The 24,669-nt window shown below is 43.9% G+C and overlaps 2 protein-coding genes across 3 annotated transcripts; one reads left to right on the forward strand and one right to left on the reverse strand.

Moving 5' to 3' along the window:
• The first annotated feature begins 3,056 nt into the window (after positions 1-3,056).
• On the forward strand, positions 3,057-20,270 carry pde7a (phosphodiesterase 7A). Of its 2 annotated transcripts, none has more exons than XM_084033370.1 (12): positions 3,057-4,193; positions 13,037-13,097; positions 14,743-14,832; positions 15,451-15,623; positions 15,723-15,786; positions 16,460-16,656; positions 16,744-16,875; positions 16,959-17,050; positions 17,142-17,286; positions 17,963-18,059; positions 18,169-18,249; positions 18,343-20,270. In XM_084033370.1, exons 1-12 carry the CDS (start codon positions 4,056-4,058, stop codon positions 18,597-18,599), a joined length of 1,527 nt encoding a protein of 508 aa, XP_083889496.1. In that variant the 5' UTR covers positions 3,057-4,055; the 3' UTR covers positions 18,600-20,270. The 2 variants fall into 2 exon arrangements, with proteins under 2 accessions (XP_083889496.1, XP_083889497.1); XM_084033371.1 differs by having other exon boundaries at positions 14,746-14,832.
• mtfr1 (mitochondrial fission regulator 1) lies at positions 19,017-24,500 on the reverse strand. The gene is made up of 8 exons (XM_084033372.1): positions 24,438-24,500; positions 23,818-23,928; positions 23,538-23,636; positions 22,851-22,984; positions 22,521-22,750; positions 22,096-22,354; positions 21,745-21,925; positions 19,017-21,661 (listed from the first exon to the last, which is right to left on the reverse strand). The coding sequence occupies exons 2-8, from the start codon at positions 23,851-23,853 to the stop codon at positions 21,614-21,616; spliced, it is 987 nt and encodes a 328-aa protein (XP_083889498.1). The 5' UTR covers positions 23,854-23,928; positions 24,438-24,500; the 3' UTR covers positions 19,017-21,613.
• Between the last annotated feature and the right edge of the window lie 169 nt (positions 24,501-24,669).

The raw sequence follows: 24,669 nt of genomic DNA on the forward strand, positions 1-24,669 counted from the left end.
CAGATTTCCACATGGAGTTTTATGTAACATCCTTCTTCCACACAATGACGTAAAAAGAGACGTCAGTGCGCTTCAACAGGCGCCGCTGCAGCTCGCGGTCATGGGAAACCGAGACGCGCTCAGCATTCAAGTGCCTCTTCCAGCCCGGCTTAAAAACCTCACACCCTCTGCAGCGTGAGAAGGGCGGTCTGCGTGGTCTCATGCTTCACTTCACAACATGGTCTTAAGCTTGTGGCTGAGACCCCGAAGAGGAGAAGATGGAAGGACTCGGTGTGGCTCAAAGTCATCATCAAGTTTGTCTCCCCACAAATTTTGTGGTTCATTCTGTAAATTGGCAAATAAATAATAAATAAATAATAGGATTTCTGGATAACCCACCATTTAAATCACCTTAATATAATGATCAATTTTCACCAAAAACACCCATAGTGTGTCTTTATGCCACTGTCAAAGACAATTAATCTATTTAATGTAAGTTTTATGGACATTAAAGAAGTCTAAGTCTATAATAGTGTCAATTTGTATACTTTTTAGACTTTTTTTGCCCATTTTAGTAGATGGTGCCAATGCAAGATCAAGGTAAATATAGAGATGTAACAATAACGAGTGCTAAATTGTGAGCTTCAATATAACAACAAAGAATATTGAGATTTTAGATTCTGTTCTTGCTGCTATCATGATTTAAACGTTATTTTTCTAGCTGAATCACAGTTTAGTTTGTGGGCTGTGATTGTAAAGCACACTGGCCTTTAACATAGTAAAAGAGTGCTATCTAGTGGTGGGAAGAGGGCAAGCTCGATGCCCTGTAGGTGCACTATACTGCATATCAACATCACCCGGAAAAGATAGGTTGGCTTCAACAATGGGATGTACAGTGGAGCACTAAATCTGTTAAAAATAACCAATGTGAAATGAGAAAAAGTATCCAGATTTCAATGTTTAGGAGGACAACACTTCATTTGGCTCACGATCACATGATGGCAGACGTTGTACTTGTGTTTGCATTTTCCATCTCTGTGTTATTTGTGGAAATAAACTGGATGGAAGAGATTTGTCACTTCAGTAACACATGAATAACAAATTAAGCTGTCGCACATTGATGCTATCTGAGATTCAGCCATTAGGACTTATTTTTTTTTACACTAGAATGGAATACTTTTCCACCCATTGCACATATCCAAGTCTGGAAATGCCAACTGTAGGTGTTAGTGCTGGGTGCCAGGTTTGTTTTCTGTGTTGTTTTTTATTTGGCAGGCATTACATCATGTAGTTTTCACTATAATGAAGAATATAAACCTCATATCAGTTCCGCTGCACGATTAAAACCTGCTGATTACAAAGCAATGATCCTACACCTTTAAACTATAGTTGAGATATGCTAAAATCAACCACATTGTTTTTTTTAATACATTTTTAATTCTACCAGCACATTGTCTTTGTAATTGCTCCTTTTCACCAGAAGGTGGCTCCAAATACACAATATAGATTTAGAGGTTTTTAATGTAATTTTATACAAAAGTATTATATCATTCAATCCAATTAAATCTGATCGTAATAGAAATCCATTTTACAGGTGATAACAGGTGCAAATGATTAATACATTGAAATGACATGTACTTTAATAGTTAAGGAAAATAGTAACATCAAATAGAAATATCAGAAATTGGGAAAGTCTGTGCATGTGTGTGTGTTAACGTGTGTTTGTTTACAGATGCATAAATACAGAATCTGTATGTAAAAACCTGCTGCGTGGGCAGTTAAGCAAGAGATGATGACTCCTGTGATACCCACAGTGATGTCAGAGGGTAACAGTTAACTCAATTAGAGGCACCACGGTGGATTGCAATTTGTCTCCAGAGAGCTTTCAGCGAAAAATAGAGTCAGGGGGAGCGGCGCTTCGGCAGCCTCACGAGCAGATACTGTACCTGTAACCCTCGAGGGGAATCAGCAGGTAAGCAGCTCTGTCTTACTGAAGCTCCCGAGGCGGATGCTAGTTTAGTTAAACACATACCCACTGTGCTGCAAAGGTGTGTGTCTGTGCATGCATGACTGTGGAAATAAAATAAAAAAGCATTCTAAAACCACTAATTCAACTTTGACAATGTTTTTTATGAAGCATTCTACATTATACTAATATGGTATTATTAATAATACATTTGCCTTTCGGGTGAACATGTGACTGAGCAAATGTCGCTGTTAACTGTTATGAATACTCTGTAAAACCCCTTTTAGTGCTTCCAAAAACAAGCACCTCACTTTGAATGGCAGCGTACCTCTGCTAGTGTTGGCCGTTCCCTTCGTCTTTCCACCCCTGCTACTGTCTACGGCACATGTGTTGTTGTGTTTTGCACCGTTGCCTTAGCTGCCTGGAAAGGATGCAGGACCTCTTTGTGGGGGGTATGATTGTGGGGAAGTGCATTCAGACCCATGGAAATCAGGAGGGGGATTATGCCTCCATTGGCAGTGGGCCTGGCTGTTGCCATGGCGCATCCATTGCCCCCCAACGAAGCACAAATATGGCAGAGAAACCTCCAGTGAAAAGCAGCACGTTCTGCTCCGTTAGTGTTGTTTTTTCTTGTTTTCATGAGGTCACCATATCATGCAAAAAATAATAATTTCTGCCAACATTAAAAAAAAATAATAATAATAAAAAAAAAATCTAACAGGCAGATACACCTTAATGCATTTCCTCGGCTGTATTTCAAACTCCCGGTGAGTCTAAGCTCCCAAGTAGTATGAGTCATGAGAGGAAGGTAATCACAGGCAATGATGTGGACCGCTGCAGGGCAAGCCCCGTTGTGGAGGAATACCCTTGAGAAAGTCCACGCCGTCTGCAAATGACTGCTCATATAGGTCTTGGGATCGCCCTGGCCGCGTAGCCAATCGCGTGTCTCAGTGTATACACGTTAAGCCGCGTTGTCCAATCAGCGTCGCGCTTACAACAAGACCCCTGACGCCATTGGTGCATTTTAGACAAGGGCGGTTTTTTTCTCCTCTCTTTTTTTCCCCTGCTCGCTTCCAACAGCACCATCTCTGGCAGGTGGTGTGTGCGCTTTAAAACCGTAGAGTAGGCTAATGTTTAGGACGTTAGTGTAGTCATAGAGGAGGAAACAAAACACTCGTGTTCATTTTTTTTCCGGTGTATTGTTTTTTTTGTCGTTGTCACGCCGCCATTGCGTTTTTTTCCCCTCCCCTCCGTGTTCGAGTCGCCGGCGTCGCGAGCGGAGTGGAGATGAGCGTCCGGGGTTCCCCCTCTCTCTCTCTCTCCCCGAGCCAGACACTTTGTGCTTTTTACGGTCAACGCTGAATTAAGACAACGGCCTCTTCCACCATGCGGCTGCCGGACACGAAAACACGGGAAAGCCCTACGTGTTGATGCTGGTTTCGCCACCCCGGCTGTGTGTGTGAGTGGAGTCCGGAAAAACGACCTCAAAGCCCCCCCCGGCGGCTACAACACCACGGCTTTAAAACATCTCACATCCTGGAGCTGCCTCACCTCATCCGCCGGTGTTGCATTAATTATGATATGTTGATCTTTTTTTTTTTTTTTTTTCGTGCCTTTTTGTGTCTTCATTCCGCGATGTGCGGATTGCTGCGAAAAAGCGCAAATGAGCGTTTTGTTTCTGCTTTGGAAAAATGAGGAAGCGTTTTCATAAAGAGCCAGAAAATGGCAAGAAGGTCTCGTCGTCCGTGGGCCCGGATTTGAGCAAAATGAGAAGGAAAGGAGCAAATGCAACAGCGGCATGATTTTTTTCCCCTATTTTTTTTATTTATTTATTTTTTGGGCTACAGAATGACACCAAATGAGGTTTAAAAAAAAAACCCCGAGTGGAGGTAGAAACGACGCAGCATCAATGAAGGCGAAGTTTTTGAGTCGCTCATAATGAACAGACATACTTTGCAGCTTCGATAGCAGATCCACAATATTGGAAGAATTTCACGTTTTTTTGGGGGGGATATTTTTCTAATTCATCTGTTTTTTTCCGCATTGCATTTGTTTTCTTTTTCATTTTTTTTTTTACACTTTCGATCCGGATCCAGCCCCTGACTATTCAATGGAAGTATGTTATCAGCTGCCGGTTTTGCCTCTAGACAGGCCGGTTCCCAAGCATGTCCTCAGCCGGAGGGGAGCCATTAGTTTCAGCTCCAGCTCTTCTCTCTTCGGGGCTCCTGATCCGAGACAGCTCTCACAGGTAAATACATATGTTTTTATTATTATTTGATCATGTAGTCACAGTGGGATTGTCTCTGGGAATCACACGGGCCTTTTAAAAACAGCACTTTTTTTTAACAAATACATGAATAATCCACAGGAATCTTGCAGGTGGTTGCTGGATGTCTAGGCCCTAACGCACACACTCAACTTGCACAGACGCACACCACATTTTCTTATCTCTCGGACCTAAAATACACACTGACCTGAAACCACTTTGCATTTGTGCATGTTCTCCACAGATAAACCCCCCCCTCCTGTCTTTTGGCTCACACTTTTACCAAAGTATACCGCTTTACTCGCTACATTTTGTCAGTAGGAACTTGACCACACTGTTATTTCTATTAACATCTTCTTGACACATTGACAGTAGAAACATAAATCATTGAGTCATACTTGAACTTCCTGCTTTCTCGGGAGTCTTGAACTCTCGAATATGTGCCTCTGGCAAGCCTGCCTGTGTTTTTCTGCCCTGCGGTGAAAGAGGAGGTATGCCACAACAGCAGTCTTCATGTTGTGGAGTCACGTTTTACATGCACTCCCTTGTACATGGAAATACTGGCAGCGTAGCGTGGCTCCGGTGCATTGGCCAAACATTGAGTCACTGTTGTGTATAAGCATGTGTCTCACATACATTAGCTGTCTGTGCACTGCTAAACACATGTTGTGTAGTGCAGAGAAAAGTTGCACATCATATTTTAAAACGTACTGTTGCTCCAGTGGTTTTGCACTAATGCAGCGAGGGCTGTATTATCCTGTCTTTGGACCGCGTCCTGCTACTTTGCATGGCATCTCCCAACACATTCACCGTGCATTAAGTCACCGTCTGTGACCGTGTGAGCGTCCTCTTCAATGGGCCGTCCATTAGTGCTTTTGTGCAAGACGCTGCTCCACATAGCCACCCATGTGTGTCCGCTTTGAACCCACCACACCATCATCGCGGGCCGCTCCCTCCAAAGACTAATGCATAACTACACGGCTATCAAAGGGCCCCCAAGATGTTGCTCCACCTCCCGCTGCCTGCTGCCTTTTATTTCGCGGGTTATTGGCGTATTTGGCAGATGTTATGAAATGCTGGATAAGCTGCTGGACGTTCATCCATTCGTCTTTCTTGCTCTCTCTTTAGTTTGAAAGTTATAACTAATCTGAGGGGCCTGGAGCTATCCTGCGCCTTTGGTGGTTCTGGACCACATCCCCAAAGAGGGATCCCTGAGGAGCTCCCAAGAGTGCTTAACACTAGATGGCTCATCCCCTGCATACAAACAAGTGTAAAGCTATCGTGTCTTGTGTCTCTTGGCCGAGTTCACCAGTAGATTTCCCATCCTTGCTGTTTATTGTGCTGCTTTTTGTTGGTATAAAGGGGTGATTTGCACTTTGTAGTGTTTAGTGAGTTTCCAGTGAAACAATAATGATTTCCATGTATTTTCTTTTTGTGTGGAAACATTGTTGCACAAGGCTAACACTTTTATCCCCAAACAAGACTTGCAACATAAAGACCCGCTGACATCGTCATTTGTCTTGTTGTTGTTTGTTTTTTTTTCGTCTTCCTGAACAATGGCAGAAATGGGTGAACATGCGTACGCACATATGGCGGTGTCACTCAAGCCTTTTGTCACGGAGTAATTACTCTTCTACAAATATTGTGTTTCGGGGCCCTATTTATGAGCATAAGGGTGCATTTGTCCTTGGTGGCTGCTGTGTTTTTGTGTGTGGTTCCACGGGCCTGTTGTTTGTGGAAGCAGTTCTGGACTACCATTGCAGAAAGAGAGGCCGTTGAGAATGTGCCTGGGCTCTGTGGGCAGTGGTTTGGCCCGCCGCCAGACTCACAGATGGCCAGAGTCTCGGGCTCTTTTCATTCTCCGGCTATCTTGTTCCGCTCACTCACAAGCTCCCCCCACCCTCCTCCTCCTCCTCCTCTTCCCTCGCAAGATGAAGACATTTCCTCTTGTAAACAGAGTAGGGTCGAAGACACGGTCTCAGAAGAATATGTCACTCTGTGGTCGAGGAATTCTTATGGTTGGGTGTAAATATGCCGCTGAGGAGGCGGCGAAAACGGCAACGGCATTAAAACAAATGGACTCATTTATAGCACAATGCCTCCTATTGTTGTTTTTTAATCCCAATGCATGTTTACTTGTTTATTAATTCCTAAAAGTGAGGTTTGAGTATGTTTTTGTGTGTTATAAAGTGATGCGTGCTGCACCCCTTCTGGCTTGTAAGAAGTGAAGGGTAAATGCAGGACTGAGATGGATTAGATAAGTGCAAAGAAATGAAAGGAAGGAATGAGAGAGAGCACAGGACAAAGAGGACGCATCAAAGAGTCATGTGGTTCCCATCTAAAAGACGGAACACATGTATTGGCTCATGAACTTAGTTTGGCTTTATTGCACACATTTCACGTGGCAACACTGAGTTTCTATGCCATGTAGTTGTAGCTGGTCTTGATTTGGTGCTAGTATCGGCAGAAAAAAAAACACATAACAGGTTAAACACTGGCCGTACTTTGGATCGCATGTTTCTAATATTGCTCGCAGGTGATGGTTTTCTCTCGTTTTCTCCGATTATCAGGCAATTCCTACCATAAAACACTGAAATCTGGCACCGTTTTCGATACCCGTCGCAATCATTCACACACAGTTGCCTGCTTTTCACGAGGTCCTTTCAAAACCAGGAAAAAAACCCAGCAGAGATACAAGAATCAATTAACAGATGCACGTTATTGATGAGGCCAGAGTCAGTCACATGGCTTCTGGCGATAATGGGAGGAAAGCACCTTTTAGACTGGGAACGCTGATCTGCTCTCAGCTTAGTGCATCATAGCACAGTCGGGAGATATCATCAATAGTATGTCGGCCGCTGACCTTAGATCGACGACTCCTGATTTTTGAGATATTTGGGGGACGGGTTGATGATAAGCCCCGTGCGTAAGGTTGGGAGATAGCGCCGCTGGTTTCATCCACACTATGGATGTTTCTGTGCAGGGCGTGATAAGAGAATACTCACACAGTGCTTCTTTCTAAGGGAGTTACTTTGTTGATTTTAACTGAACCGATAAGCATTTTTTTTTTCTGAACATTGCCATCAGATTGACGTAGTTTCAGGATGTGGTAAGAATGCTGAAGGAGCTGTTCAGACACCGAGCCTGGTGTTTCACAACCTTTCACAAAAAAAAACGTTAACCCTCTCCCTGCCAAATTTGAGTTTTTTTCTGTGAAAATGCGTGAATGAGTTTGAATGCATAGCACTGTTTATTAAACGAGGATGCGTATTAGCCTAAAGCCTCAACCTTAAGTAAATAAACAGGAGTTACATCTTCATTTATACATAATCAGTCTGTTTCTCTGCCTGTCTGTCTCTCTCCGTAAGGGGCCCCCCTCTCTTATCACATGACTGTTCTGTTTTTGTGCTGCAGTGTTGAGTGCAATCGGCCGTGAGATTGTGGCTCCATACATCAACACACTAACGGACACAATGTAAGGGGAGGTGGGGGGGCAGCTGCTCTGGCTGAATATTAATCATATTAACTGTATTCCTGTAGACACGTGATGGCCGTCTACTTTTTGGTTTTGTTTGCTCTCCTTTTGAGAAGGTTGAGACTTGCGAGGGGGGGAGCATTAAGCTGGCCCCGAAAAGCAATTAGAGCCTGGGGACGATGTTTTAGATGAATGAAATTCCTGTGCGGGTTAGAAAATAAAGTATCCAAGCCGTAGCTCAACTTGTCATAGAGCGCCGCTAAAAGCACATTTACACAAGGCCTCTTAAAAGCTCTCCGTGCAGACGGAGGCATAAATCACCTTTTTGTGTATACTTTACTCACTAGTAAAAACATTGGTTTCCACATAAATTATCGCAAGACAAGCATGCTGCTCTGTTCTTAGCGACAACACTACTATTGTCATTCATCAGCGGCCAATCCACCCTCCAATCTAGGAGCCTCCCTCTCAACATCTCACTGCAGCTGGAGTGTGTCGGAGTGGACAGCGTTCCCATAAAACACTTACAACAGGTGGGCTCCATCTAGGGCTTTGTGTATGCAATGGCCGATGCACAAACACACACACACACACACACATAGACGTACACACTCACTCCAGACCCGTCTGCATTTATGGCCTTAGCACTCAGTTACTGGAATGTGCAGTCCCGCACAGCAGAGGGCTGCGAGAGGTTATAACTCAGAAGGAAGGTTTCGGTTTATGAAACCGAGCTGATTCCAGCTGCTTTCATCCCGAGTGTTTATGTGTGTGTGTTTGTGGGGGAGGGGTGTGTGTGTGTGCATGATCTGCTTTGTTTCTTATATTTCAGTTTATAGGAATACTGCTGGCTTCCTCATTTCCTTGGCCCCAGCTGACTCACTGACTGTAACAGGCCGGCCCTCGGCAAACAAACACAATTTTAACGCTAAATGACATCATAAAGGCAGGTTTTTATTTCCGTGTTTGGAAAAAAAAAGGAAGTGTCAGAAAGCAGCACCGGGCTGTTGTTCAATTCAATGGGCGTTGGACTACGATATCGGATCAATCATCATGCTGTGATGACGTTTGGGCGAAAAGCTCTTGCAACTTGGCCAGTGCCCTTTTGTTTTTTATTTAAATGCACACAATCCCAGCAAATGTCACTGTAACACGTTATCAGCGTCTGTTTTTAACCCGTAGGAGTCGGAAAAAATGGCAAACATTGGCAGACTCGTGCAGTCGGGACATTTTGACACATGCCGTGACCTCCCGACCTCAGAAACCTGAATGCCGTGACCCCCAGGCAGCGAGGCTAAGCCGAGATAAGAAACACAGCCTATGTAAACGAGCTCACGTGGAATTGCAGGGAGAGCACAATGGGTAGACTGTTGTGCTAGCGGTAAACCAACAAACAAAACTGACTTTGGCTTGTTCCCCCGACTGCTGCATGCAAACACCGACCGGCTTCAACCCGAGGGGTTTCCCCAAAAGTAGGAATAGAGTTTGGAAAGCTTTTATGGAAGAAGACGGAAAAAATGTGGCCAATTTGGGACATTTATTATAATAATAATAGTACATTTTATGTGTATTGCACTTTATATTTCAGGTAAACCAATAAAAATTAATGCAAGGTAAAAAAAATAGTTAAAAGGAGAACCTATTAAAAAATTGGAAAGAAACACGAATAAAATATTTATAAAAATAAATGAATAAAAACAAGCAAATCAAATAAAAAAATAAATACATATACCAAATAAATATGCTATTCAACCTGTTCACAACATACTGGTTGGCGGTTGTGGCTCAGAGCGAGTCCCTGGTCCTCCAGTCCACGTGCTGAAGTGTCTTCGGGCAAGATACTGAACCCCTGAAGGCGGTGCCATCGGCGTGTGAATGTGTGCGAATAAGATCAGATAAGATTAGGTCCCGATGGGCGGCGGCTCCTCTCTCATCAGCGTGTGAATGTGTGTGAATGGTAAATAGACTGAATGTAGTGTAAAGCGCCTGGAGTGGTTGATGAGACTAGAAAAGATCCATAGAAATGCAGGTCCATCTGTTCAGAACGGGCCAAACGTTTGGCCTGTGGCGCTCCCTGCTCGTGCAAACAACCTCACACTCAACGCTGTGCTTCCTCGGGTCATGAGCAAACATGGCTTTCCTTACATTGTAAAAAAAATATTATAATAATATGACAAATGCATGGGTTTTTTGGAGTCTGTATTGGAAGCTAACGATGCTAACAGCACACACACACAATGGCAATGGTACCACCAGAGCGGTATTAGCGGCCGCCATTAGCTAACACACACACACACACACACACACACACACACACACACACACACACACACACACACACACACACACACACACACACACACACACAGCCCGGCTTAGCAATGTTATGTGGGCACTTAATAGTGTAATATGTCGCAATGGTGTTTTTTTTAATCAAATAGAGGAGGTAACCAAGTCAGTACCTTCTGCAGCTGCTTCATAACTATCAGGCCTGCAGAAGGCTGTTATTTATTATAAAGGTAAGGGTTTATTTTATTTATTTTTGTTGTTTTTGCATGAAGGATACATATTGAGCTGGCCAGGGTTACTGTGGCATGAACTTAGCAGGCATTTCAAAAAGGAGATTAACCACTACCGGATTACATTCCTCATGTTTTCATATGATTTGTGATAAGTGTGTGCAAAAGAAATTCAAACGGATGAACTTTTGAGTTTCCTGTCTGTGAGTTCAAGTCCTTACCTTCTGACATCCTGCATCTCTCTCTCCCTTATTTCCCATCACCCTCAGCTGTGAAGCATAAATGACATAAACACAGGGCTTACCAAGGCGATCAAGTTCATTTCTGACCATTGCTGCACAACGTGTGTGTGTGTGTGTGTGTGTGTGTTGGCACTACAAGGCATGGAAAGGGGTGTGTGTGTGTGTGTTGTGGCTGTTTTTGAAGGGTAAAACGTGACTTTCCCCTCCGTTCACAGCGGGGAATGTGACATTGACAAAGTGTTTGTGCTGCCGCCTCCTTCTCACCAGCTCACGAGAGAACACATGCCAGCAATGTCCACTTAAGTGCCAACTGGTAGCTGTGTGTGTGTGTGTGTGTGTGTGTGTGTGTCTGTGTGTGTGTGTGTGTGTGTGTGTTGCCAGCTCCGGCCAATAGGTTTGTTTGGGCAAGTGTTGGCAGGGCCGGGTCACTCCTCTCATTCCCAGCCGGCAGAGCCAGTATTACACAGTTCCCACACACACCAACAACCCCCCCCCCCCCCCCCCCCCCTCCCCTTACACACAAACAGACACACACAGCCTCATGCATACATACACACAATCTATAATATTCACACTAACCACCGCTGCTGCTGTGTGTAAACACAGAGGACTGTTGACACTAAAATACAGCTTTGCAGATCACCCACCCCGAGTCCAACTGTTTGCTAGCCGGTAAAATATTAGCTTTGGATCGGGCCGGCTGTCGTGGGCTTTAGAGGACAGACGGTGTCAGGTGTGTGTGTGTGTGTCTGTGTGTGTGTGTGGAGGAGACTCCCAGTAATCCAGAAATTGTCATACAAGCATGCACATTTGTGTTGTTGGTCATGAAATGGCAGGTGGGTAACCCTAGATGAGGGTAGCCCTAGATGGGGAGAGGGGGGGAGTCGGCCTGGAGGGGGGAGGGGGGGTGTATAGAAGGTGAGCCAACACCTCAGTGTAGCCTGGAGCAGCTGTCTGTCGGTAGAGCAAATATACGGTTACCACGATCATGCCGGCTACAAGGACCAGTGTGCCTCCTGGTGAGAGATACACTTGGCACTGGGATGGTGTTGTACACACAAGTGAAGACAACTCTTTATTTGCTGGGATGTTCATCCGTGTTTTGGCAACTTGTTCGACCTTCGAATGTCAACAGAAGCACCTTTTATTCAAAACAAATAGACCGCTGTATTATTTCACGGTAGGTTCCGGAAACCTAAAGAGTTCGTGCTCCAAAATCCATGTTTGAAACCTTTTTGGTCAGTAAAAACAATTTGACTTATTCGTACGGGTGCTGGAAATCCTTGAAAACACTTGAATTTTAGTGGTGTTTTCAAGGTTTGAAAAGTGCTTGGATTTAGAATAAAGTGCTTGAAATGTGATGACATCTATGATAGAACAGAGAAGAGAAGATCTCCATATCTGAGGGACTGAAAACAGCATTTTCTGACATTTCTTTATGAAAAATGACGTTTGATGATGAACAGATGATGAAAATAGTTGGTGATTATATTTCTGTGGATCTGTTAGTGGAATTAGTTTTCCTTTCATTTGTGGTCCTTCTGTAAAAAGCTGTCTCCAAACATCATGTCGGTTGTTTAGAGGACAATAACATCTCATTTAATGTGATGAACAAATGACATAATAAGTAGACTGAATACTGACCATTGGATTGATACAAAGATGGAGTTTACCACAGCTGGAAGGGGCTGGAAAAGCATGGAAATGCACCTTGAAAAGTGCTTGACTTTGTGTCGGTGAATGTCTTTCAAGTCGACCGTTGCTGTTTCCTAGAAAAGTCTTGTTGTTGTGATGCAGCGGACAGAAGTGTTGAGTCTAGATTATTAGATTGAGGAAGAAAAGAGAGCTGCTCTACAGAATGTTTTTGATGTTAAAGATTGTTACAATTATCTATCAAGTACTCGCGTCACTGAAGAATAGCACTGACGTATCAAGGGTTGGCTATTAGTTCCACTAAAGGCAATTAATTCAAATTGCATTCCTCTGCTGACGTCAGATTAAAGGAAGTCGGTATATTTTCAATGGATGCTTTTTGATGTTCGTGCATTATCAACTGTATTTTGAGACGGGACTTATAAAGAGGAAGTCAAAATGTCAAACTTAATCTGGTGAGTGGGGACAAATGGGTTTGGATGGGATCCAAAGTAATTTCTGTTTATGGGAAACTGTGTGTGTGTGTGTGTGTAGTGCGTGTGTGTGTGTGTGTGTGTGTGTGTGTGTGTGTGTACAAACTGCCACGCTGATAAATATGTTCTCGCTCCATATCATCAGCCTGATACGACACTTACACCACTATCAGTCATGTGAGAAACGCACGTGTTGTGGACACACACACACACACACACACACACACACACACACACACACACACACACACACACACACACACGCACACAAGCACACAAGCACAACAGTGGCAATATTACACCACTCTCCACTTATCATACTCTGTTTACATGCTAGTATTTTGTGTTTTTGAGGTATGTTTTGGTGGAGATGTGGTTGTGATACACACACATGATGTGGCTGTAATAATATGAATGCAACAACCTTGGACAGATGTTAATGTTTTTTTGTTTGTTTGTTTAGAGACGAGGGGCCATCTCCTACGACAGCTCCGACCAGACGGCACTCTATATACGTATGCTAGGTAAGTGTTTCCCCATTCTCAGTGCACACACACACACACACACACACGCACGTGCATTTTCAGTAAACACACACTTACCGGACATCAGTAGGTTTAGCTCCTCCCATGATGGTGGTCATTTCTTTTATGCACACTGGCTTAAAAAGCAGTGAGATGAAACCATGGATGGATGCGGAGATTAGGAAGAGATGGGCGCGTGCTCACGTGCATGTCCACTCAATCCCCGGCCTTTTGGTAATCTCTCAGTCAGAATAGGCTTAGGTCTTGTGCATCTGTAGCGTTGAGTGTCTTTGAAGTTTGATCGGGGTTTGTTAAGAGTACAGAATTGAATTTGAACCTTTAACAGACTAAAGGTCTGTTGTGTGTGTGTGTGTGTGTGTTGTGCATCGCTGCCCTCGGCAACCCCTAAACGGGATAAGCAGTTTAGAAAATGAGATGAGAGGGCGGATGGCTCGTAGCTCCCGTCAGGCAGATGGAGTCAAAATGCATCCGGGAAGCAGCCCGAGCCGTCTCGGCTGCCTGATCAATAAGTGTATTGAGGATAATGGTGCGATTAGAGCCTGGGGTGGACCCCTGACATCACTCTAACCCACATAGATGTGCCCTCGCATGTGATTTTTCTTTTTCTTTTTTGACACTAATTCATAAATCAGCTGGTAGTGAGCAGTAAGAAAGGAAAGTAGACGTTCCTAGATGTCGGATGAAGGAGCAGTAAACGGCAGATTGGAGTTTACGTTAAGTCTTTGTTGAAATCCTATTTACTGTAGCTTTCTCATAATATTGCTATACTTTCTCCCCGGCTTGATACCGCCCATGACTCAACAGCTGCCACGTGCGTCTGTCTAGTCACAGTAACAGCATTTATCAAGCTCACTGAAGGGGGGGGGAGCTTTAGCTTCTTTTTTTTAATCATTTTACTTGGCTAAGTATGATGGCATCGTACGTCACCGGCTCAAAGCATCCATGTCTGGAGCTTCTTGTATTAAATCGAGTGTGAGGAGAGGCACGCTAATGCAGACTGGTGTTTTTTTTTGCCCTGAAGCCCGGGGTTCAGTCTGCCAATTTAATGCTGATGTGCTTTCAAATAGCAGGACTCGGAGCTTTCACCGCATCAGTTATAATGACATGACCTACATCCACCCCAGAGCGCCGGCACTAATGCACCGCAGGAGCAACATGGACCCCGTGACTCTGAAAAAAACACTAATCACACTCGCGCACGCAAACGTGCCGAGCCCCTCGCACGTACAGATGGATGTGACAGATGTATACACACACACACTGCTAAGGAGTGTATGAGTTGTAGGTTTTTTGCTCATTAAATGCCACCAATACTGTTTCAGTCAACTTTATGAACTGCTTTTCAAAATAAAGTTGTGCCTTTTTGGTATTCCAGCCTTCCAGTGATACCCAGTACCCAGATTCCAGTCTGTTTAGGGACCCCAGTGTGCAGAAATATTTAAAAAACATAATTTGTGATTGTCTTATTATAGCGTTCCCTTCATTGAACTGTGGTAGAGCCCATCCTCGAGCAGCGTCGACTCCATTCTATAATAAAAAACGATTTGTAAATACTACTTGGCCGAGCACATTCAGACACATTCCTGTTTTGAATCTCGAGGAAATAAGTGCTGATTTCTTCCAGGAGATGTGAGAGTGAGAAGTCAGGTTGGATTTGAACCGGAACGAAGGAGCTCCCACCCGTACCTGTGCATCGACTTCCGAACTCTCCACAGTGAGTATTCCAGCCGGCCCGATTACCTCTTTTCATAACCAGACATTATCAAACTGCACACACGGTTCCTTCCTCTCCAGCAATATTTGCAGATGTTTGTGCACTGTTTCCACGCAGCGTTTCACATGATGATAAAGGCGGAGGCGTGTCTCAGTGAAAACCATGGGAGAGGCTTTTATTTATCAAAGGCTGTGTGATTAAAATAACCACTTTTCCTATTTAGAAACCATCATTTATATAGAAATAAGTGTTGACATTTTGACCAAATAATAATCCGACTTCATGCTGACGTGTTTCCGGATTGCAGCCAGGGTTTATTCTGTGTGTGTGTGCGAGTGTGTGTGTGTGTGTGTGTGTGTGTGAGACCACTGACAAAGCATGTCTGCTGTGTGAACCCAGACGAAAGGCTTACGAGTGGGCGGCTGTGTCAGCAGCGGCTGTTTGTATATCTGTGTCGGTGTCGGATCCCCGCTGAGTTTGTGCAACCCAAATGATTCTCAGAATCTAACGGGCTTATAAAATAAACATTCACCCCCCCAAAAAAATGCAGTTACATATTGTACACATTACCGCTTTTTCACAATTTATGTGTGTGTGTGTGTGTGTGTGTGTGTGCAGCACGGCTGGGCTATGGGTCCGGCTCGGCGGCCTCGGGGAGCTCTTCTCCTGAAAGGAGGGTCCACAGACTGCTCAGCTTCCAGAGGTACCTGCACTCATCCCGCCTGCTGAGGGGGGTCCCCCAGCAGATCCCCCTCCACATCCTAGACGAGGACTACACTGGACAGGCCAGAGTACGACACCCACCTTTTTATATACATCCCCATACCATTATAAGTCTGTGTTTTTGTTCACATCACTAATCCTGCGTTTCTCTCTTCCCTCCCTCGTAGTGCATGCTGGAAAAAGTCGGCAACTGGAATTTTGACATTTTCCTCTTCGATAAGTTGACAAACGGTACGTAAAATATGATGGGGAAATACTTTTTCAGGAGTAGTTTTAAAAGAAATAATGGAGCACCGATCCAGCCTTGGTTTGATACCAATGGTGCCATCTATTGGATTTCTCAAGAACCATACAAACATGCCGCATGCTGGACTGAAGCTCCGCCCCCCCCACTGCAACGCAGAGCGCCGTTCGCTTGTTTATTTAGAAGGTTATTAATATTGAAGGTGTCCAAATTGCCACAAAACACTCCGTGGGGTCCCAGGCAGTGTAGATCTCATCAGATCAGATGATGAATGGCTCATTCATTCATTCATGGCCTCATTTGGATGAAAGAATTAAAGACGAATTCGATAATTGAATCATTTTATTTTGAAGAGGATCCAACAATATATTACATTTTCCAATGCAGATGTAATGGAGTTTGGTTACAGCTTCAAAGAGCAACAGCAGCTGTTCAGACTCTTCATTTCCTCTTACAGGAAGAATAATAAACTACCGTGTACATATTTCTACTCCAACAGGAGTCTCCGTAGATAAGAACAAGTGCTTTGGGAAGAAAAAAATAACAAAAATAAGTAATTATGGAAAGTGAAGAAGTGTTAGTTTAGGCAGGTTTAAAGTGGCAACACTACAAAACAGAAAACACGCTCACCGAAGACACTCTGCTGTTCCTCTCCTCTAGGAAACGGTCTGATAACGCTGACCTTCCACCTGCTGAACCAGTACGGCCTGGTGGAGCTCTTCCAGCTGGACATGGTCAAACTGTGGAGGTTCCTGGTCATGGTCCAGGAGGACTACCACAGTGACAACCCCTATCACAACGCTGTCCACGCTGCCGACGTCACACAAGCCATGTACTGCTACATGCAGGAACCCATGGTGAGACGCGATTTAACACGACGGGACAAAGTGTTGTATTTTAACGATGAGTCATCATAATCTCATACAATCGTGTTGTGAATGCAGCTCGCCAAATCCCTGACCTCCCGTGACATCCTACTGGGAATCCTAGCGGCCGCCACACACGACCTGGACCATCCTGGGGTCAACCAGCCCTTCCTCATCAAGACAGACCACTATCTCGCTACACTCTATAGGGTAAGGGAAGCTGGAGGGAAGTTAGCGATGGATGTACTGAAGTGGATTTATTTCATTTTCTTTTTTTTGTTTCAAATCTACAGAATACCTCAGTTCTAGAAAACCACCATTGGAAGTCGGCAGTGGGCCTGCTCAGAGAGACTGGGCTGTTTTCACATCTACCTGTTGAAGACAGGTCAGCGATGTCATCACCCACGACTTCTCTGCTGAGTTTACAGAGAAAAGCACAAACAATCTGACGGTCTTGTCTCTCCGACCCCCTTTAGCCTGAACATGGAGAGGGAGCTGGGCTCCTTGATCTTGGCCACAGACATCAGCAGACAGAATGATTACCTGTCCAGGTTCCGCAGGCACCTGGACCAGGAGAGCCTGTGCTTGAGCAACGCCAGCCATCGTCACTTCATCCAGCAGGTCAGTCTCCTCCTCCGTCATAAACCACACCGGGTTTGAATAGATGATCCACGGTTGGGTTTCCTACATCATATTAAGGCGGTTTTAGTATTTAGAGATGTTCTTGGTGCGGCACATCTGCACAAGCCAAACCCAAACTTTGTATCCTAGTTAATGTTATGGATTTTATTTTTAAATGTGGTTTTCCAATGAAGCTTAAATCGTCTGTCGTCATATTCTGTATTTGTTTTTTTTATTGGGAAAATATGATGTTGTTATTTTTGTCAACATACTATTAATACAGGTGTGTGCAACGTTTTCAATAAAGTTTTATTTTTTAGGACTTTTCTTCATTTTTAAAGTAATTTTAAGGGCTTAAAATGCAAAGATACATAACCTACATTTAATGTAGGCTAATGTCTTTGTTTAATTAACAGCAAGGCTATTTTTTTGTTATTTTTGTTATTTAATAAAATACATTTGTTGGTACTTAGATCATGTTTGTGTTTTAATGATGTCTATTCAGTACAAATATCAAGTATTTGTTCTATATGAATGATTTTGTATTCTGTATTTGTCCAGCATCTAATGTTAAAGTGTCTTTGAGTACATAAAAAAGGCTCTATATAACTCACATGAATTATTATTATTATTATTATTAACACCGTCACACCTCCTGCACCTCTCCGTCATGCAGATGGCTCTGAAGTGTGCAGACATCTGTAACCCCTGCCGACCCTGGGAGCTCAGCAAACGCTGGAGCGAGAAAGTGACCGAGGAGTTCTTCCAACAAGGTGATCATCTCTTTGTTTTTTTTGTTTTTTTTTCGACTTTCTGCAGCAAAGCCAGTCTCTAATAGCAGAGCCAGAATGTAACGGCTTAAATATTGCTTCTACTTTTTAGGAGACATTGAGAAGAAGCACAAACTTGAAGTCAGCCCACTTTACGACAGAGAGATCAACACAGTTGGCAAGATTCAAATAGGTACGTGTGTGTATGTTTGTCGTATTCAGCTTTCAATAACGATATGTGTGTAATCTCTAGCTGTAATTTTTTTTTTTTGGTCTCTTCCCTCAGGCTTCATGACGTACGTGGCGGAGCCGCTGTTTGCAGAGTGGACCCGTTTCTCGGACACGCGTCTGTCCCAGACGATGCTGGGCCACATGGGGCTGAACAAGGCCAGCTGGGGCGTCCTGCAGCAGGAACAAACCTCCGTCTCCACGGAGACGAAGCCCAGTTCAGCCAGCGCCGCCGCAGGAGGCGAGGCGGCGGCCGCGGCTGCTGCTGGAGAAACCAGCTCCAAAGAAATACCTCAGGGAAGCAGAGAATCCTGACACTTCTTGTGTGCCCTTTCTTTTTTTCCAACTCCACATTTGGACCCCGGCCTTCGGGGCCTCACCACACACTGGGGGCCCGGCGGGGCACGCGGTGGCCTGCAGAGCCGCCGCTGCCCCGCCGGATCCCAACACTTTGTTTATGTTTTGTTGCTTTTGCCTCCCATCTTGATAAACCACTGATTTTATTTAATTTATTTAATTTTTAATTCCTCTTTTTTTTTTTTTTGGCGTAGAGCAATACATAGATACCTCATTTGGCTACTGCTGTATTTTCTTTTTTGCTTTGTTTTATTTATTTGTCCACTATAGTTTTGGCATTACTGACTGAACACACCACTTTTTTGTGTTTTATTTTATTGGTGAACCTTAAGGGGAACGCAGTATAAGAACTGAAGAAGAAGAAGAAGACATGTATTCTGGTATTTTGAAGTGCCATTTGAAAACAGATTTGAAGAATGATCTGAACAGAATTGACTGAGACAACTGGAGTATTCAGACATGAGACCCTCCTTAAGACTTAATGCCATGTTGCATTTGTATTGAAGATTCTTCCTCATGTTAAAAAAAAAAAAAAAAAAAATAGAAAAATGTGACAAGCCCAGTCCTTTTGCTGCCTCTACGAAGACTGTTTACGCATCTCCTTATCGGTTGTTTCTTTCCCTCGAAACTGAAGCGAATCATGCGTCGGCTCCGCGGTTTTTCGCCTTTTTGGAAAGCACAGATGTGAAGAACCACTCGTTTTAAAACCGTCATCCCACTGTCGAAGCCATGAGCAGAACCTTATTCAAACAACACCACCTGTGCTACGATGTGTTTCTCCCAAATAACCGCCGCGACATCCAACGAAACACGAGTCCTTTTTTGTGTATTTTTGATGACGTGTTCAAACCTTCCAGTGCTGGTTGAACATAGACGGAAGGGGGAGGGGCTCACCTCCCAGACTGGACATCACTTACTCGCCACCGCACATGCGTCTCACCTGGACTCCACGTAACTCGCTCAGGGTTTTGCAAGTCTCTTAAAAAGGGGGTTGAGGGAGAAGAAGTGACTGTGGATGATGCAGGGTTGGTGTTGGTTTTGTTTTCCTGGCTAGGATCTACTGAAAGAGTCTCTCCCGCTGTGCAGAAAGTCTCTCACAGCCACATGCAACCTAAAGGACTGCTCGATTGATGCCTTATAACTATGCACAAACTATGCTAAGTGACCAAACCAGCTCCTGTTCCCATCAAGTGCATGATGTGCTTGTCTGTTTTTGAATGCACTGTCCGATCCCTTTGCCTTTTTTTGTTGTTGTGAGGAACAACTCCAGCTGTCCCTTCTTTTTTGTTTTCATTATTTTTTTTTTTATACAGAAACAAAAATGGTCGCGTGACTTTGAACATTCCATTTCTTTGTGTTTTGGTTTGTCTCCTTTTGATTCAGTATAGTGGCACAAATGGTGTTTTTGTGTTTAACACATTTTGAAAGATAACAGGTGCTTTTCTTACTTTAGCTGATTTGTAATTTTGCTGTAAGTGCTGTAAGACTGTTGATAAAACTGTTTACAATTTGTTGCAACAGCCATTTTTTGGGAAGACGTAAGTGTCGAGCCAGATTTTGTAAAGGCTTTGCTGTATTGACCTTTTTGATACATGCCTGTTGCATTTGAATAATAAAACCTGTTGACAAGTGTTTATGGACTTTCACCGTTGTGTAACTTTAATTCAGTAGATATTAATAACAGATGGAGGAAGTCGGGACAAAACAAACTTTTATTTAGAGATTCCACAATTCACTTAACGATTTTTCTACTACTGACACCCAGTCCACCTTCCCTTTATATAAAAAGGTAATACTAGTAGAGTTGACTTAAAGCAGCAACTACACTGGCATAACGAACAGAACTGGAAACAATCCGTCGCTTTGCATTTTCAACTCGAGGCAAGAATATGCGATGATTACCGTCACAAGACATCTGAAATACTGACAATGGGAGCCTGCGGACCCACGACTAAAACATTTTAACATAGCGTTTAATACCACGATGCAGTATTTCTTCACTAATGATGTTGGACTCTTCAGTCTTCAGTCCCGGGAAAGTGTTTTGTGGTTAAAAAAATAAATCTTATCCAAAAATAATGCAACAAATCACTGCATCAAACACCCGCCGTAGAAATATAAACTCTGCTTAATAGTTACATTACTGGTTTCCCTCGCTATTAAAGCATCATCATGAACTGGAATTAGGAAAAGATATTTGGCGGTGAAAGGCACAATATCACTGGAATGTCTTTGGCTCTGAAACACGGCTCGTACTAAAGAGATAAATAATGTCGACTAAAACTGGGATGCATATATTTGAACCAGCAAAAGACATACAAGCCCCGGCAAACTGGGCGACACCTTTCCTCAGGCTCAACGGGAAGTACAACAACGGTTTAAAAGCCACCTGGAATTATTAACGGACAAATCTATGACACATCATTACGTGTTAAAATCTCAATTATCTACTTTAAACCACAACATAAATAGAAGGATCCCAATCATAAATTAGTCTATCATACATGTATAAACAATACAGCACAATATTCCACGAGAAAGTGCTCCCTCTTCTGCTTTTACAGACCCTTTAAAACGGGAATGCAAAACATGACCGATGTGCAACGAGTTGAACAAAAAACCCTAAAGTACTGATTATTAACGTTTAGTGATTCTGTAGTGTTGCCTCCGACGTCGTCACTCGGGACAGAGGTTTGGAACTATTCAACACAAACACATTAATTTAAACAAAAATATTATTTGTAAAACAGAAAAACGCTAATATAAGTTATAAAAGTGCAAAAAAACAGACGGCCAACACGACTACTTGGATAGAAGGCGATGAGATGACTGATACGACTTCAGGCTGAATCCCTTCTTCTTCCCACAGAAACAGCTGATGTAAAAAAAAAAAAAAGCACTTCAAAGTGTCCGCAGCACATCTGGACCTCGGGTTCAGAATCAGGTCTCGGGTTCAGAATCAGGTCTCGGCTTCACAGCAGCTTCCTCTTTCCAGTCGATTTCAACATGTGCTGCCCAAACTGTGAGAATTCAAAAATAAAGTATGAGAATGGACCCTAAAATTCCACCTTAAGAAAAAAACATTACAGGGTGTTTATCTCACCGAAGGGGCTTCAGTTCGAGGTTTCACTTCTGGAACGGGGAGTTTGAAATCCTCCGCGTCTCCTTGTTCACTGTTGTGTCTGTAACGATGGGCAAACTTGCGTTTCAGGGCCTCGGCGATGAGAGCGGCGGCGTCTACGGGCCCGCTGGACTTCACCTTGGCTTCGTCTTCCAGTGGACGACTACGACGAAGTTAAGAGCAATTTTATTATTTGTGCGGTACGAAGAGATCTGAAAAACTTCATTACAGCAATGCATACATACAAGAGCATGACAACCTACTTTTAGCTTGATAATTTCCCAAAATATCTGCATATATTCTCATTGCTTCTCCACTGAAGTACAGACCTACCTTTTGACTGATCGCAGCTTGACCTTGCCCATGTCTTTCAGGACATCGAGCATGCTGGGGACGTCAGCCTGCTTTGAATCCAAAACCGTCTGTCCGTCTGTCTTCTTCCCTCTACGCTCCTTTATCAAGTCAAATGCAGAAAATGTCCGCTGGAGACTCGAGGGTGGTGGAGGAAGAGGAGGAGGAGGTGGTGGTGGTGGTGGGGGAGGCAGGGTGCCACAGGGTGGAGGGGGAGGTGGAGGTGCCCCTGTGGTAGCAGCTGAGGTGAAACAAAGGAAAGGAAAAAATCTTGAAGCTGTGAGATATGTGGAAGTCTGCTGCCATCTAGAGGAGATATTATATTACTGCAGTGGAACAAAATAGAGGGAAAAAAACAATCATGTACAGGGATAAGTCTGTGCTTTTGAAGGCTGTGTTAGAGATACCTGGCTGTGTGCTCTTCTCCTGAGCCAATACGATTTGTGCTATCTGAGCTCTGAGTTTGGCAAGTTCTGTCTCCAGTGCACTGATCTTCTGAATGGCTGAATCGTTGACGACTGTTGGCCCCTGGGGGTCCGGCGTCTCCTGATGCAAGCTCGGCAGTGACCTCTGACGGTTGAAGGGTTTCCTCTGAGGCTGGCGGGCTCGAAACACGAGTCCTGGTGGGATTGCTGACCTGTTTCAATCGGGATAACATTGTTTTATGTTCTACTAAAAGGAGGTACATTCTGACACATTAAACTGCAGTTTCAACCCCCCAGAAGATGTGTCCTCACCTGGATCTGACAGAGGAGTCTTCGTCATCCTCCTCATCCCCGTCGATCCAGGCGATATCAGCCAGAGAAGCAACCAAACCATTCTGCCTCCTGGTACCAATCAGGACACCGGCGTCTTCATTATATGGATAAAGCTGTCGGAGAGAGAACAGCCATGTTCAACACTCGGACAAAAAGAGAAGAGAACACTGGACAACAACTAATTAAAAGGAAGTCATGGGGGCGGTTCAAAGGGAGGAGGTGTGAAGGGAAACTATACAATGTTAATGAAAGGTTCAGGTAGGTTAGACTGTAGCTCTTCAATCCACTCAAAGTTGTTGAAGCTTGCTGAACAAACTGACCTAAAGCAGACATACTGCATTCCTAGGGAGCGTAGCTGGAGACAGAAGACAAGAAGAGAAAGCACAGCGTTGAAAGACAGAAAAGTAAAGAAAAGCAATTCCGTTTTTGAAAAACGACAGTCTGGAACACACAGTCAGGGCTCCGAATGGCTTCACCCACTCTTGTTTATGGTTCATGAATGAAAACAGCCAGACAACCCCATGTAAACAGGGTGTGTGGTTTGTCGTCACGCAGGAGAGTCAGGCGGAAAGACAGAAGAGGAAACGTGGGGTTCGATTAAAAGTGACAGATGCACATGATTATCTTTAAATATCAGATTTACATTAATCAATGGAGGTAACTCACCTGAAAGTGAACCCTGGGGCAGGGGTTAAAAGGAAGACTGGAGGCTATTCTTCTCACGATACTCCTCGAGGACCCGTAGGGCTTGGCTGATCCAAAAGCCTGTAAAATCAAAAGAAACATCTGATAAATAAATTGAAAAAAAAGCCACATTATGTCTGTCTGTCAATTACAATAGCTTTTCAGCTGAGAGCTAAAACAGAGGGTACATCCTCTGACTGTGAAATAGAATGGAAACGGTGCGTTTAGGAGCCACTAATTGAGTCGGATATCACCAACACACCAGGTCCATTTCGATCCGCGCATTGTCTTCACTCATTTTCGGTTGTTGCGTTTCAGGAGGGCAGATGGATTACTGCCCCGAGCACCAAGGGCATCATCACCAAACGGTCATCTAGAGGGAAACAACAGCACAGGTCAATCCATCCTGTTGGCATTCAAATTACAATTACCCATTAAGGCATCACCATTTCTCTAATCCACTCCCCAAAACACGAGGGGCGTATAATACAGCTGTCATAAACACAAGTAAACACAAGTCATAGTTAGCTTAATAGCATTTTAAAGCTATCTTTACCGCCGTTTGTTGAGTTGTTACGAGTTCAGAATTTAAACAAAGACTCTGAGAAACGTGTGAAAACGAGATGTTAGCTTTTAACCTGCGTTCAACCGGGAAATGTTAGCTGAACGACGTAAAACGGGTGAAAAGTAAAACTTTGGAAAGGCTACACGATGCTAACAAGGATAGCGGGCTCGCGCACTCCAGCCAAACTTCAAGGATATATGGAAGACGCGCGATTCTAGCTACACTTTACGTGTGATTACCGGCTAAATGTTGACGTTACGTTCATTAGTAAGATATCTATTTGTATGCGTCTGTGTGTGACTTTGAAACTAACTTACCCAGAGTGACGCTGGCAAAAAACTTCCTAAGTTTTTCCACCTTGTCTACTAAGCGGTGGGAGGCGACGAATGTGGGAAGACTCGGGGAAAAAACACCGTGAGCCAATTGGATTACATGGATTACAATAGGGGTAGGTTGTGTCCATGTAACGCCGCCATTGGTCAACTCACATTGATTGACAGGCGCAGCGACCAATCGCGTCCGCGCTTTAAATGGAAAGCCACCCGAGGA

The sequence above is a fragment of the Eutrigla gurnardus genome (genome assembly GCF_963514095.1).
Source record: "Eutrigla gurnardus genome assembly, chromosome: 18".
NCBI classification, from domain to species: domain Eukaryota; kingdom Metazoa; phylum Chordata; class Actinopteri; order Perciformes; family Triglidae; genus Eutrigla; species Eutrigla gurnardus.

Bases quoted from the DNA above. Each gene is read 5' to 3' on its own strand.
- pde7a (XM_084033370.1), top strand. From the start codon at position 4,056: ATGGAAGTATGTTATCAGCTGCCGGTTTTGCCTCTAGACAGGCCGGTT. The intron at 13,098-14,742 runs GTAAGTGTTTCC...GATTTCTTCCAG, and splicing joins ACTCTATATACGTATGCTAG to GAGATGTGAGAGTGAGAAGT. The intron at 17,287-17,962 runs GTCAGTCTCCTC...TCCGTCATGCAG, and splicing joins ATCGTCACTTCATCCAGCAG to ATGGCTCTGAAGTGTGCAGA.
- mtfr1 (XM_084033372.1), bottom strand. From the start codon at position 23,853: ATGAGTGAAGACAATGCGCGGATCGAAATGGACCTG. The intron at 23,637-23,817 runs GTGTGTTGGTGA...TTGATTTTACAG, and splicing joins CGCGGATCGAAATGGACCTG to GCTTTTGGATCAGCCAAGCC. The intron at 22,751-22,850 runs GTGAGGACACAT...CGATTGAAACAG, and splicing joins GACTCCTCTGTCAGATCCAG to GTCAGCAATCCCACCAGGAC.